This window comes from Rattus norvegicus, chromosome 8, assembly GCF_021556685.1.
Source record: "Rattus norvegicus strain SHRSP/BbbUtx chromosome 8, alternate assembly SHRSP_T2T, whole genome shotgun sequence".
Classification (NCBI taxonomy): domain Eukaryota; kingdom Metazoa; phylum Chordata; class Mammalia; order Rodentia; family Muridae; genus Rattus; species Rattus norvegicus.
The window spans coordinates 28,861,267-28,876,740 of NC_141541.1; the positions used below are offsets into that span (position 1 = coordinate 28,861,267).

The following is a 15,474-nucleotide window of genomic DNA, read 5'->3' on the forward strand; positions in this document are numbered from 1 at the left end:
AACATGACCTGAATTAATGGACCAGCTAAATATCCCAATTACTCCTTAGTGGAAACTGGAAGAGAGATAAAGGTCTATCACACTAAGTTAGGGAAGCACACTGGACAGGGAAGCTCATCCACGGAAACATGAGCGTGGTCTTGGAGCATCCCCTTAGGATGAGGCCACACTGGGCAGGTCTGTGGGATGGTGAGGGCTGTGCTGGCTGCAGGATCATAACTGCGCAGGAGAGAGCAGCACGTGGATCTTCCTTGTTGTCAGGCAGAACTCTTCAATGAGGTGGGCTCAGGGAGGGCTCTGTGCCTCCGTTCTGGTGAGCAATAGCCAGAAGCCTTGAGAGGCAGAAGAGGCAGTGAACAATCGATCAGCTGCTGCTGCCCTGGCTAACTGAACTCTCTCACCAGGCTGCAGGTGCAGAGACATAAGACTTGACCCTGCCTGAGCCATGCCGGCCAACCTCACAGAGGGCAGCTTTCATGCCAACCAGACTGTGCCGATGCTAGATTCTTCCCCTGTAGCTTGCACTGAAATTGTGACTTTCACTGAAGCGCTGGAGGCTGAGGAGTGGGGCTCCTTCTACTCGTCCTTTAAGGTAAGTGCCCTGGCTTTAAATTCTGGAACAGGTGGGACTGGAGAGAGCTGAAAGAGTCTTAGCTGCTGCTAGAAATGGTTCTCATTTTTCTTTTTCTTCTTTTTCTTTTTTCCTTCCTTCCTTCCTCCCCTCCTTCCTTCCTTCTCCTCTCCCTTCTTTCCTCTTTCCCTTCCTCCCTCCCTCCCTCCCTTCCTTCCTTTCTTGTCCTTTTTAACTAAGGAAGGGGGGAATCCCCCAACTTTATAAGTTTAATTAGACTTCATAGTTTTCAAAGCTCAGTACTACTGTGGTTTCTTAAGAATGCAGATGTGATATGTTTTTTCCGTTTCTGTGCAAACTTGCCACTTGTCAGTAACACTTACCAATGCGATATTTCACTCTACGTTCCACTGGCAGAGAGCACAGTAGTTAACCCTAGAGTAGTGTGTGAAGGATGTGTTTCTAGCAAAAATAGCAAGTTTTTCATTAGACATTTTTTCTCGGTGCATGATCACTGAACTATTGTGGGGTTTTTTGTTTGTTTGTTTGTTTGTTTTGTTTTTGTTAAGTTTGGTTTTTGTGTTTGAAACATCAGAGGATTGGAAAGCCACATCCCTAGTGACTGACAGCAAGAGAGAGTAGAAGGCAGGAAGGACCCTTCTGCCTTTTCTGTGCCTCCTCAGGGAACATTAGTAAGAAACACATTCTTTGTTGAGTTGTCGCTGGTAGTGTTTGCACAGGTTGCTGCCTAGAATAAATAATAAAATGGATCTGAATTTGGTGAGGACCATAACTCTCTCATTAAGCTAGTATTGCCCCATGTTTTCTGGAAAGATCCAGTAGACAAGAACAAACCAGGCAACTAGAAAATATGAGCTTGCTATTTTGCACATGAAAACCCTGGGTGATGGGGCCCATTTCACACCTGGCCTGCCTAATGTGGCTCCTTTAAGTCATCCTCCTAAGTCACAGGTCCTCTGCCTGACTTTCATGTCCAACGGAGAATTCTTTCAGATAAACCGTAGTCACTACTGTGTGTTTGCTGCTATTGTTAATAATTTTCTGGTATTCCTGAGATGATTTGGCTTTACAGTTAAACCTATGGTTACTGTGATATCTGCCCTCTACTCTCTGGTTCACCTCTCGCTCCCAACTCTTAGAATGAAACTTTCATTTTTTTTTTTCCAGAGCTGGGGATGAAACTTTCAGCTGCGAGCTTTCCAGGGAGACAGACAGCTTTTTCCTTTAGTGCTGAGTCCCAGAGTGAATTACTGCTGGCTTGAGGGGACCTAGACCCTCAGACTCACCTAACCTGGGTATGCACGCACACACGCATGCACACACACACATACACACACACACACACACACACACACACACACACACACACACGTACATTCAGCACAGCTGTTCTGAAGCTCAAGTTCATTACCACTGACTACTGTTTGAACACTGCCTTTTCTGAAACCAGCCCACACTCCAGGGTGGATCTCAGCAGGCTTCCTGTGCCCAGGAACCTTGGGCTCTGCCCAGGAACCTCTGCCACTGCCAAGTTGCCTTTGATGTATATGAAACGTGACAGCAAGCATACTGAGGAGACTGCCCCCTTCCCAAAGAGGCAATAATCATCAATAAAGCTATTCTGAGGCTCGGGCAATAAACATTTTCTGCGGAAGGCTTAGTTGCCATCTTCAATCCCACCTGAGGAAATGTTTTGAACACACAAACAAATCCTTGCACTGTGTCTCTCCACTATTATTTGCCCACTCTGTCCCAAAGATGTCATTGTCCCTAGACACTGGATAATTGCACCCTCCGTTTCATTCCTGTAGTTAGGCTAGTGGCCAGTGCACAGAGAGAAGCAGAAAGGAATTATACCCATTGAACTGAGAGTGGTTCACTGTTCTGCTTCATTTGTGGGGAATTTATTCATTGACTAAAGCAGAAATTTTCAGGTACACAAAAATGAGGAGGGAAGCCTTGGCAACCTAGCTTCAACCTTAAAAGAACTTTATTCTGTAGCTGCCTTTGAGCACAAGCAGTTCTGTTACGCTGTTCAAACAGAAGCCTGCCTGTGAGTCAAACCCTTCTTAGTTGTGGTTCATTTTATGCTACATAATTCTAACGTGAAATGCCAAAAGTGTGCCCTATTTACTACTCCCTAAATATGTCCCTTTAATTCATAGTGCCTTTGCAGAAAGCAGTGAGAGAAACATAAATTGGAGAGCAATGAAAGAAAATAAATAAACTTTGGGAGGAGTTAACGTGGGGAAATTCCAACAACAGTAGTTACGATACAGGCACTTGTTCAACTTTGTGCCAAGAGCTAAGCTGTGCGACTCCATGTCATTCCCACACTCATGGACTAAGCCCTTGGCTTCCGTCTTGTCTGGGTTTATTTAATTCTGCCTGGTCCTTAAGGTTCAGCAGGGGTTGCTTCTCCCAAGTACCTCTCACAAACCCCCTTGAGTTCCTGGGGTTCTTGGACTACGTGTCGTCTTATTACTTCACAAAGCTGTCTAGGACTCCTGCTGTGGTATTTGTTGGGTGAATTGCTACAGATTCTGAGTTCCTTATATTGGTGGCACATGCTATCCTGGACCCAGCATTTTGCTAGACACATTTGATAAACAGTTGGAGCATTTTTTTAATGTATAACATTCTTCTCTCATCCTCAGTATTCGTTGGAATGGGCAATACAACATTCCCTTTCTCCTTGGAAGAAGTGAGGAAACCTGGTGACAGGCCATTCTTTCTGCCAGTCCATCCTCATCCTATCTCTTCCAAGTGAACTCACCAAAGCGAAAGAACACATTCACCCAGCACCTGCTTCATTTCAAAGCCAGTGGGACTAAAGTCAGTCTTGGATCCCCATGACTGAGATTCTGTCAATTACAGGTCTGATTCGGTGTCAGGATAAGTCCTGGGAAATTCCACCCACTCAATCAGAGACTCCCATCATTTCAACCTTCTCAGACCACACTTCTGGAGCTGCTGACCATTCCTTTTCTTCTCTGACCCAAAACCATGTCGGCAAAAGATATAACATTTTTGTGTCTGGCTTTCTGACTCTTTTTACCTCAAACTTAGAACCTTTTAATTTCATCCATTTCTAACCCCCTGCCCCATTTTAACTTCAGCCCTCACTGTTTCACCCTCCCGACAACATGTCAGACTCCTCCCAAACTCAAAAGGGCTGTCAGGTATGTGCCTGCCCTCCACCCACCTATACCTTGGACCTCCCCAATAGCTGTACGTGTAGACAAGCACTTGTAGTCTGAGACTTTTCAAACAGGGCCTTGGGTGAACTTCAGTCTTAGTGTGTTTCAGCTTGTAGTTCCCTTTCCCTCACATGTCGCATCCACTTAACCTCCTGTGGTTGAGAAGCTGTAGTGTTGAGAGATTATCTGGGCTTTGAGAGCCCACCAGTTTTCAAGTACCTTACTCATTAGAGCATACATAGTTCTGTCCAAAAACGAGACAAAGGCAAAAGCCTTCACACAAAATCCTTTCATCTCACAGGTGAGTTTGTTAACATTGTTTCTGGAACTTGGTGAGTGATGAGAAATCTAATTTAAAGAAAGTGGGAGGGAGATATATCTGAATCATTAAATTAGCTAAATTATAAAATAATGCAATTCAAACCCAGTGTTATTACTCATAGGTAAGTGGGGAGAGGGTGATGTGAACTAAGACTGTTAAACATTACCTAATCATGAGCTTCCAATCAAGCCTTCTTCAGTGCATACTGAAATGATAGGCAATTAGTCTAACTATTGTTTGCCTGTAAATGATTGCTCCCACGAGTGAATGGGACACAGATGCTCACTGTGTGTGCCCACCCTCTCTGCCTTGTTGTCCTGCTGGCAGTTTTCTAAACATGACTTTTCCCCTTGTTCTAACAAAAGTAAACTGTAGCAGACCTACCCCGATTATCAATACAATGCAGCCAAAACTGTACTTAAGCCTCTGTAGCAGTGCAAGCTCTGTTGAGTCAGACAGCTTCCTTCTAAGACCCTATCTGCCTGCCCTTTGCCAGCATTTCCAACTTCAGTAGCTGTCAGTTCAATACCTCCTGCTGACTTGTCTGCTCCTCTGAAAGCCCCCTCTTTACCTATTGCATAACCTATAAGCCCTGGCATCTTCATTGCCTGCGCTAAAGCCCATCATGTACATTTAAATTCTCTTCTAATTGGTTTTTCTCAGTATGCCCACTTGAGTTCTCCAGTCTAACACTATGGCTGTCCCTAAAGGCAAGTCTTACTTAGCACTACTCAGGCAAATGTCTATTAATGTTCTGTCCCTTCCTACTTGCTTCTTCCATGCAGACCTAATACACCAGTGGGCCAAGCCTCCACTCTGGGTAGACGCACTCATGCATGCAGTCAGTCCTGTTAGACATAAGCATTGTTGATAACTTCATGAGGATGGCATACAATTTGACCAGCTATTTACTAGTGCATGAAGAGCTTGCCTTCTGCTAATTTTTTTTGCATTATTAATAAGTAGAATATCAAGTGGCATAATCTTGACTAATTCAGAGTAAACTTAGTCATTGGAGAGATTTTCAGTCCAGGAAGGATTTGCTCAGGCACAGGCTTTAGGAAATTATCTCTCTTCCTGGACAACCTCCACATATGTATGGGAAGCACGGCAGTGGTTGGGGCCTCATCCTACCAGGTTAGCATTAGGGCAAAAGGGCAATAACTGAAAGGAAGCATTTTATTGACCCTCAGGAACATCCATTTTTTTCTGGGCCTCTGTCTGGCTCTGACTCTAGAGAAGGGGCTGTGTCCCTTTGTGACAGTTCCTTCAGGTTCCTGGTCCCTGAGTCTCTCCTTTTCCTTTTCTCTTTGCTGGCTAAATCTCCACAACCTTATGGAGAATGGAAATTTGACATCATCTCTAGACAGCTCTGTGCTGCAGGAAACAGTGGTTCTGTCTCTGTTCCCTTCTTTCCCAACACAGGCATGTTAACTGTATATTATCATGGCATCTAGGGACTCTAGAGCCCGGTTTATCCTTTTATCATGTGGTCTCCTCACATGCTAGGCATGTGTTGTCATCCAGTTTTCTCTCCAACAAGGAAGAGCAATGCAATTACTTCTGCCTCATGTTTCCTCATATCTCATACCCTATACCATCTAACACTCCTGCCTCTCCAGCATCCTTCCTGTGATGGGATAATTACTTCTTGTGGTGTTCTTCCATATTTATGGCTGAGACTCTCTGATCTAAATGATTAAAACACAGTGTCTGTCTGTCTGTCTGTCTGTCTGTCTGTCTCTCTCTCTCTCTCTCTCTCTCTCTCTCTCTCTCTCTCTCTCCTCTGTGTGTGTGTATGTGTCTGTGTGTACCAAGCTTTTAAATTTATTTATTGAAATTTATTCTATATTATTTTATTTACTCTTTTTCTTACAATATATTTTGATCATGTTTTTTATCCCCAACAATTCTAGTCTAGACTCTCCACACCTCCTTACATACCCAACTGCCTGTTACCCTCCTTCCCCACCCTATGCACAAAACTGAAAATCAAAGTAAATAAAAACAACAAAACAAAACAAAAACGAATGAAGTAAAATAAAACAAAAACCAGTCCTTTAAAAAATCATGGAGTCAGTTTTGTGTTGGCCAACTACTCCTGAGGCTGCCCGGAAGTATGGTTGATAGGCCCAACTGTATTGGTCAATGTGCTGTGGCTGTGAAGAAACAACATAATCTTGGCAACTTCATAAAAGTAAGAATTTAATTGGGGCTTGGTTACAAGTTCAGGTATTTAGTCCATTGTCATCATTATAGGAGGCATGCCAAGGAAGATGGTGGCATGCAGGCAAGCAAGTTGTGAAGCAGCTGAGACTTTTATATCCAGATCCACAGGCAGCAGACAGACAGTGGGAGTAACTGGAGCTTTTGAAACCCCAAAGCTCATCCCTGCTGGTGTGCATATGAGAGAGAAGCTAGCTGGGAATCCTTAGCCAGGCTAGCAGGAACCAAAGGTTTTGCAGGTCTTGGGCATGATCAGAATGATGAAAACTGCTCTCTGAAGGGAGCAAGATGGACTGCCAAGCCTCTTCTGTAGCTGGCACTGCCCAGAGTTGGTGGCAGGCAGTGAAATACAGCAGGCAACTAGGATCCAGAGCCAGTAAGCAGGAAGTGGCTGCACTCAAGCGGATACCCTGCTTGTTGGGCAAAGTTGAGGTCCAGAGATGAATGCTTTGGGAGAGAAAACTCTTCCCTAGAGTATTAGAACTCAGTAAGACAGACACTCTCAGATAATCTTTGGTGACATAACTGGTGCATGTTATTCCTGGTGCACAGGGACCTTATAAACATTTTTGGGGTGGGATGGGATCTAGGGGTAGATCTTCCCATTGGCTCAGTCTGAGACGTTAGGGGCCCTCCATTTGCATGGGGATGGCATTCAGATATTGTCCCTACATAACTGATTGTCATGATCCTTCTAGTGCCTTGTAGTGATCAAATGCTCCAAGACAGGAACCTGCTTAGGAACAAGTTTTAACTCCTGCTGTTCTCAATTTTGAGTTAAATGGGGTTCTGAACTTTTGCTACAACCTTGTTAGTTCTTCTGTCTGGTGGCATGGTCCACTGCCCCACATATGCCCCATTGACATAATTCCTCCAAGAAGGTCACACTACCTAATCTTTTCAAATAGGGCCACTGGCCACTCCCTGATGACCAAGTACTCAAATCGATGAGCCTATGGGGGTCATTCTCATTCAAATCACTATACCAGTGACATTTCATTGATGTAAATAGATTTTCACATTTTAGGCAGTATCAATTGTAAATAGATTTCCAGTTAGGATGGGACTTTGAAGACATTCTTTTGCAGTGGAAAGTCACTTCTCTTCAAACTGTTTACAGTACTCCTCGTGACATATTCAGATGCTCATTACTGAGTTGTTTCTAGAATATTCTGTACTGGTACAATCAGGGTTATATACCAAGGGAAAGAAGTACATGGGCTGTCTTTGGAAGAAGCACATCCATTGATACTTCAAAGCATCATCCCAGCATCTTGGAAGTAACTTTCTGTTTTTATAGTGGGTGGTAGTTTTCAAACTACGGCTACAGACTCAAATGAATGAGAAGGTCACGTTGGTGTTTTTCTTTAGTTTCTCTGTGTTTCAGTCATCTCACTGCGAGGGTAGGTAACTGACTCATCACTAAGTCCAGTGACATTCCCATATTTTCTCCTTCATTCAGTTTCAAGAGCAAAGAAGCTGAGAGCACAGGCCCTGTAGCTGACTTCTCAGAGACTCAATTCATGAGTTCTTAGTGGCTGTGTAACTGGTCTGTTCATCCCTCCTCCAGCCTTGGTTTCCCCATCTGACTAAAGCTTTAGCAGATGATCCTCTGTTGAGAAACTTAAGGGATAGAATGCTTGAAGTTTTGAAAAAGCGTCAAGTGGCTTAAACAGTGTTCAATTTTAGCAATTAAAGTGTCAGAATGTAATCCTTATGCTATTTCCTGATACCACCCTATTATCTGAGGGAAGAAGCTTGGAGGCCCTGGGAAACCTGGAGCTTGGTGGTGACCGGTACCACCAAGTGTGTGTTCAGAGATGATGCTCACTGCTGTCTGATAGCATACATCACTCTTTTTCTCTCTGTTTTAATTTTAGTTAAGCTATCAAAATTTTGGGAAAAGATAAAGATATGTAGGAAATATGCCATTTCTTACTTTTTTCATTGTGTTAATAGCTTAACAGTCACTCCATCAAGGGTTCTTTGCTGAGATGAGAAGTTCTATCTTGCTCAAAAAGTGCATATGTCTCTACTGTAGGAAGAAATGAGATTTTTTTTCTAGGCTACATATAGAAAAATTACCCCAGGTCGTAATAAAAGTATAAGAGATAATCCCAGTTCTTGTTTCCCCACCTAAGCAATATGGATGCCTTCCTGAAATGTGATGAATCTCTCAGCTTTCTTGGCATTTTTCAATTTGTAAAACAATGTCCTTTTACAGCATTCAAACTTCTTCTTGGCTCCTAGAGATGTTAAAATAGCATTTACTTTTTCTAACCACATGTGAAAATGAAGACTGAGAGAAGTTGAAGGCAAAGAGACTCCCAAACAAATGAAATATCATAAAATCAAAAGAAAAAGAATTCCCAACTGATATCAGATTTGAAGTACATGCTGCAGAAACGGGACATCAAGCCTAGAATCTCAGAGGTCTAATACACCTCAGGTTCTTTTCTTTGATATCACAGTGAAAAGCATGCCAAGTTGTAGCTGTATTTTTACATAGCTTCCACGGAAGATGGTCCTCATCTCCTGCTGCTTTAAGGCTGATATGACTCAGGATTTCACAGTGATCTTAGTGGGTCAGAAATCCCTTCATGATGGGCATGGGAAATATGCTTCCTACACAACTTCATGTAGGCTACTTAGCTTTACTTCCTCATGCAGAATATGACCCAGGTCTTCCTGGCCTTTCACATTTCCCCAGCCACCTTCTGGGTTCCTCTTCTTGCTTTTTGTACTGAACGTACCAGGTGTCTCCCCCAACCTTTATCTTCTGATAGAACTCTAGGCTCCGCTGACCTTTTGCTCTTCTGGGAAGAGTCCGTCAACATCACTCTCCCAGCACTGTGAAAGCACTCACTGTCTGTAAAATTTGATGCTTTCTGTAGACTGCACCTTGTGCAAGCACTAGAGAGCCAAAGAGGAGTTATTAGTGCACTAAGAGGCAGGTAAACAAATGCAGAAACTCAGGAAATGTTATTAAAAGTGATTCATAGCTCTTTCCTAACACACATGAAAGGAGAAAGTATGCCTCATTCTTATTCAAGTTAATATAAAACTTTAAATAAATATCATATCTAAAATTAAGTCAAAGGGTAGTATGGCAGAAACCAATCTTTTGGGCTATGTTATTTCCTTCCCATTTTGGTGAGTGCCTTTTGCTCTACTAAATTAAGAATCCTAGACATGCTTAACTGGGTGTTATGCTAGGCACTGGAGGTAGACAGTTGGATGAAACAGACACCTGACCCTCAGGCAGCTCTGTCTACCTGGGGAGACAGGCACAAGTGATGACCACTTCCCTTGTCAGTTTGAAAGAAGATGCTGTCAATTAGATAAAGCAAAGCAAGGTGCTCATCGGGATCATAAGCAATGGTGAAGAAGAAGTTCAGAGAAAGCCAATGTTCTACCTAGGAAGCTAGGTGGTTCCTATGCTAACAATCTTGTATTTTCTCCAAAATGAGAAGAACTCTTTGATGTTTTACTAGAAAAACATGTTAACAGTTAAGACCTTAAGACCGTACTTTGGAGCATGTAATCAGGATAACACTGAGATTCAGGGAAAACGCATGCAGATATGAGAGCTGCATGCTCAGCCACTCACTGGGAGTCTGAGATTGGAGAGTAAGAAGCCACAGGCATTGGGAGGGGAGTGTCGTGGGATGATTCCAGGAGTGTGGGCCTGCCCCAGAGTGTGATTGATATACTGAGTGGCATTAAAACTGATTTCCCCTTTGCCAGCAGGTATCAATTACAAGCTTCTTGATTAGGGGTGGGAGCCCAGATCTACTTCCCATTCGAGAAAGGGAAGGGCTCGGACTCCATTTGACTTGAGCCTGTGCAGGACTTCTGTGTGTCGCCTCACCTGTGACTTCATATGTGTTTCAGTCTTGTGTCTGGAAGACACTGTTTTCTCAGAGTCATCCATCATCTCTGATGCTTATGATCTTTCTGCCTCCTCTTCTGTATAAGTCCCTGAGCCTTGGGGAGAGGAGTTTTGATGAAAACGTCCCATTTAGGACTGAGTACCCTGACGTATCTCACTGTCTACACATTTGTGGGTCTCTGTGTTCATTCTTATCAACTACAAGGAGAAACTTCCTTTGTGGTAGTTGAGGAAGGCATTGGTTTCACACAAACTTTCAATAACAGAAAACAAATAGTTGTCATGGCTAGGGGTAGGATAGAAGCTCAGGGAACATTCCTGCATGATAGAATTGTTCTATGTTTTGAATTCAGTGGTTGTACACATATCAAAACTTACCGAGCTGTACATTAAGAGGGTGACTTTGCCTTTGCATAAATTACACCTCAATAAAAATATAATACCATGAGTAATTTTCACAGACTTTGCTTTATTTAAAGTCACAAATTCTGAGTGACTGTGTAAGGAAAGCATGGCTCAGGCTCCAGAGGGACCCAAAAAGAAACATTAACACAGAGCTAACAATGGAAGGAACTATACAGTAGGTGTGGCCCACAATACGTGTCACAGGGCCACAGGGTGTTGTTCAAATAGCCCCTCTTCCAACATCTCCTTGTATCTCCTTAACAAGAACAGTTTTTATTGTTCTCTCGGGTTCATTGGTTTTCTTCTCCTCAAGACATGTACGTGACATTGCATATTGTGCTTGTCCTGTGTCAGCTTCTGGAAGTGATGCTCAAGACAAGACTGTCAGTTGTCCCTGACTGTGTCCCCCCTCTGAACAGCTGTGCCTGGGGGTCTTCGAGAGGAGAGTGAATCCTTTCATGGACTCAGCACTGTGCTGAAGGTCACTTGACAAAGAATTCCTGGGTGAGTTCTGAGGTTCGCCAAGGGTCCTTCCCAGCATGCTTTGCAGGAAGCCTTTTGCATGTACATTTCCTCGAAATCTTTACAATAGAATGTGCAGTGAGGACAAAAAAGGATGGTGGTTCTGTGAACATGTGGGACACATGAATCGCGTTGAGAAGAATACAAGACAAGAGCCCGGAGAAGGAACCTAGGAAGAAACGAGCTCCTGGAAACAGCTCTTCAGTGGCCCTGGAGTCAGCTTCAACTCATTCCTTGACATTTCCCCTGAATACTCATCTGAATTTTCTGTACCATTAATGGTGCCTTGACGTGAGAAAAGTGGTTGGAAAAGTCTCTGAGGTGTCAAATAAAGGTTTTCTTTTTTTTTTTTTTTTATTAACTTGAGTATTTCTTATATACATTTCGAGTGTTATTCCCTTTCCCGGTTTCCGGGCAAACATCCCCCTCCCCCCTCCCCTTCCTTATGGGTGTTCCCCTCCCAACCCTCCCCCCATTGCCGCCCTCCCCCCATAGACTAGTTCACTGGGGGTTCAGTCTTGGCAGGACCCAGGGCTTCCCCTTCCACTGGTGCTCTTACTAGGATATTCATTGCTACCTATGAGGTCAGAGTCCAGGGTCAGTCCATGTATACTCTTTAGGTAGTGGCTTAGTCCCTGGAAGCTCTGGTTGCTTGGCATTGTTGTACTTTTGGGGTCTCGAGCCCCTTCAAGCTCTTCCAGTTCTTTCTCTGATTCCTTCAATAGGGGACCTATTCTCAGTTCAGTGGTTTGCTGCTGGCATTCGCCTCTGTATTTGCTGTATTCTGGCTGTGTCTCTCAGGAGCGATCTACATCCGGCTCCTGTCGGTCTGCACTTCTTTGCTTCATCCATCTTGTCTAATTGGATGGCTGTATATGTATGGGCCACATGTGGGGCAGGCTCTGAATGGGTGTTCGTTCAGTCTCTGTTTTAATCTTTGCCTCTCCCTTCCCTGCCAAGGGTATTCTTTTTCCTCATTTAAAGAAGGAGTGAAGCATTCACATTTTGATCATCCGTCTTGAGTTTCGTTTGTTCTAGGGATCTAGGGTAATTCAAGCATTTGGGCTAATAGCCACTTATCAATGAGTGCATACCATGTATGTCTTTCTGTGATTGGGTTAGCTCACTCAGGATGATATTTTCCAGTTCCAACCATTTGCCTACGAATTTCATAAACTCGTTGTTTTTGATAGCTGAGTAATATTCCATTGTGTAGATGTACCACATTTTCTGTATCCATTCCTCTGTTGAAGGGCATCTGGGTTCTTTCCAGCTTCAGGCTATTATAAATAAGGCTGCGATAAACATAGTGGAGCACGTGTCTCTTTTATATGTTGAGGCATCTTTTGGGTATATGCCCAAGAGAGGTATAGCTGGATCCTCAGGCAGTTCAATGTCCAATTTTCTGAGGAACCTCCAGACTGATTTCCAGAATGGTTTTACCAGTCTGCAATCCCACCAACAATGGAGGAGTGTTCCTCTTTCTCCACATCCTCGCCAGCATCTGCTGTCACCTGAGTTTTTGATCTTAGCCAATCGCACTGGTGTGAGGTGAAATCTCAGGGTTGTTTTGATTTGCATTTCCCTTATGACTAAAGATGTTGAACATTTCTTTAGGTGTTTCTCAGCCATTCGGCATTCCTCAGCTGTGAATTCTTTGTTTAGCTCTGAACCCCATTTTTTAATAGGGTTATTTGTTTCCCTGCGGTCTAACTTCTTGAGTTCTTTGTATATTTTGGATATAAGGCCTCTATCTGTTGTAGGATTGGTAAAGATCTTTTCCCAATCTGTTGGTTGCCGTTTTGTCCTAACCACAGTGTCCTTTGCCTTACAGAAGCTTTGCAGTTTTATGAGATCCCATTTGTCGATTCTTGATCTTAGAGCATAAGCCATTGGTGTTTTGTTCAGGAAATTTTTTCCAGTGCCCATGTGTTCCAGATGCTTCCCTAGTTTTTCTTCTATTAGTTTGAGTGTGTCTGGTTTGATGTGGAGGTCCTTGATCCACTTGGACTTAAGCTTTGTACAGGGTGATAAGCATGGATCGATCTGCATTCTTCTACATGTTGCCCTCCAGTTGAACCAGCACCATTTGCTGAAAATGCTATCTTTTTTCCATTGGATGGTTTTGGCTCCTTTGTCAAAAATCAAGTGACCATAGGTGTGTGGGTTCATTTCTGGGTCTTCAATTCTATTCCATTGGTCTATCTGTCTGTCCCTGTACCAATACCATGCAGTTTTTATCACTATTGCTCTGTAATACTGCTTGAGTTCAGGGATAGTGATTCCCCCTGAAGTCCTTTTATTGTTGAGGATAGCTTTAGCTATCCTGGGTTTTTTGTTATTCCAGATGAATTTGCAAATTGTTCTGTCTAACTCTTTGAAGAATTGGATTGGTATTTTGATGGGGATTGCATTGAATCTGTAGATTGCTTTTGGTAAAATGGCCATTTTTACTATATTAATCCTGCCAATCCATGAGCATGGGAGATCTTTCCATCTTCTGAGGTCTTCTTCAATTTCTTTCCTCAGTGTCTTGAAGTTCTTATTGTACAGATCTTTTACTTGCTTGGTTAAAGTCACACCGAGGTACTTTATATTATTTGGGTCTATTATGAAGGGTGTCGTTTCCCTAATTTCTTTCTCGGCTTGTTTCTCTTTTGTATAGAGGAAGGAAACTGATTTATTTGAGTTAATTGTATACCCAGCCACTTTGCTGAAGTGGTTTATCAGCTTTAGTAGTTCTCTGGTGGAACTTTTGGGATCACTTAAATATACTATCATGTCATCTGCAAATAGTGATATTTTGACCTCTTCTTTTCCCATCTGTATCCCTTTGCTCTCCTTTTGTTGTCTGATTGCTCTGGCTAGAACTTCAAGAACTATATTGAATAAGTAGGGAGAGAGTGGGCAGCCTTGTCTAGTCCCTGATTTTAGTGGGATTGCTTCAAGTTTCTCTCCATTTAGTTTAATGTTAGCAATTGGTTTGCTGTATATGGATTTTACTATGTTTAGGTATGGGCCTTGAATTCCTATTCTTTCCAGGACTTTTATCATGAAGGGGTGTTGAATTTTGTCAAATGCTTTCTCAGCATCTAATGAAATGATCATGTGGTTCTGTTCTTTCAGTTTGTTTATATAATGGATCACGTTGATGGTTTTCCATATATTAAACCATCCCTGCATGCCTGGGATGAAGCCTACTTGATCATGGTGGATGATTGTTTTGATGTGCTCTTGAATTCGGTTTGCCAGAATTTTATTGAGTATTTTTGCGTCGATATTCATAAGGGAAATTGGTCTGAAGTTCTCTTTCTTTGTTGTGTCTTTGTGTGGTTTAGGTATAAGAGTAATTGTGGCTTCGTAGAAGGAATTCGGTAGGGCTCCATCTGTTTCAATTTTGTGGAATAGTTTGGATAATATTGGTATGAGGTCTTCTATGAAGGTTTGATAGAATTCTGCACTAAACCCGTCTGTACCTGGGCTCTTTTTGGTTGGGAGACCTTTAATGACTGCTTCTATTTCCTTAGGAGTTATGGGGTTGTTTAACTGGTTTATCTGTTCCTGATTTAACTTCGATACCTGGTATCTGTCTAGGAAATTGTCCATTTCCTGAAGATTTTCAAATTTTGTTGAATATAGGTTTTTATAGTAAGATCTGATGATTTTTTGAATTTCCTCTGAATCTGTAGTTATGTCTCCCTTTTCATTTCTGATTTTGTTAATTTGGACGCACTCTCTGTGTCCTCTCGTTAGTCTGGCTAAGGGTTTATCTATCTTGTTGATTTTCTCAAAGAACCAACTTTTGGTTCTGTTGATTCTTTCTATGGTCCTTTTTGTTTCTACTTGGTTGATTTCAGCTCTGAGTTTGATTATTTCCTGCCTTCTACTCCTCCTGGGTGTATTTGCTTCTTTTTGTTCTAGAGCTTTTAGGTGTGCTGTCAAGCTGCTGATATATGCTCTTTCCTGTTTCTTTCTGCAGGCACTCAGCGCTATGAGTTTTCCTCTTAGCACAGCTTTCATTGTGTCCCATAAGTTTGCGTATGTTGTATCTTCATTTTCATTAAATTCTAAAAAGTTTTTAATTTCTTTCTTTATTTCTTCCTTGACCAGGTTATCATTGAGTAGAGCATTGTTCAATTTCCACGTATATGTGGGCATTCTTCCCTTATTGTTATTGAAGACCAGTTTTAGGCCGTGGTGGTCCGATAGCACGCATGGGATTATTTCCATCTTTCTGTACCTGTTGAGGCCCGTTTTTTGACCAATTATATGGTCAATTTTGGAGAAAGTACCATGAGGAGCTGAGAAGAAGGTA

At 42.6% G+C, this 15,474-nt stretch overlaps 1 protein-coding gene across 1 annotated transcript in view; it reads left to right on the forward strand.

The window, feature by feature from the left end:
- The first annotated feature begins 235 nt into the window (after positions 1–235).
- The window catches only part of Npsr1 (neuropeptide S receptor 1), a 224,612-nt gene continuing 209,373 nt past the window's right edge, over positions 236–15,474 (forward strand). Inside the window, exons 1-2 of the mRNA NM_001106808.1 lie at positions 236–279; positions 405–592. Coding sequence (NP_001100278.1) covers positions 446–592 — 147 coding nt within the window. The 5' untranslated portion in view covers positions 236–279; positions 405–445. The remainder of the gene's footprint in view (positions 280–404; positions 593–15,474) is intronic.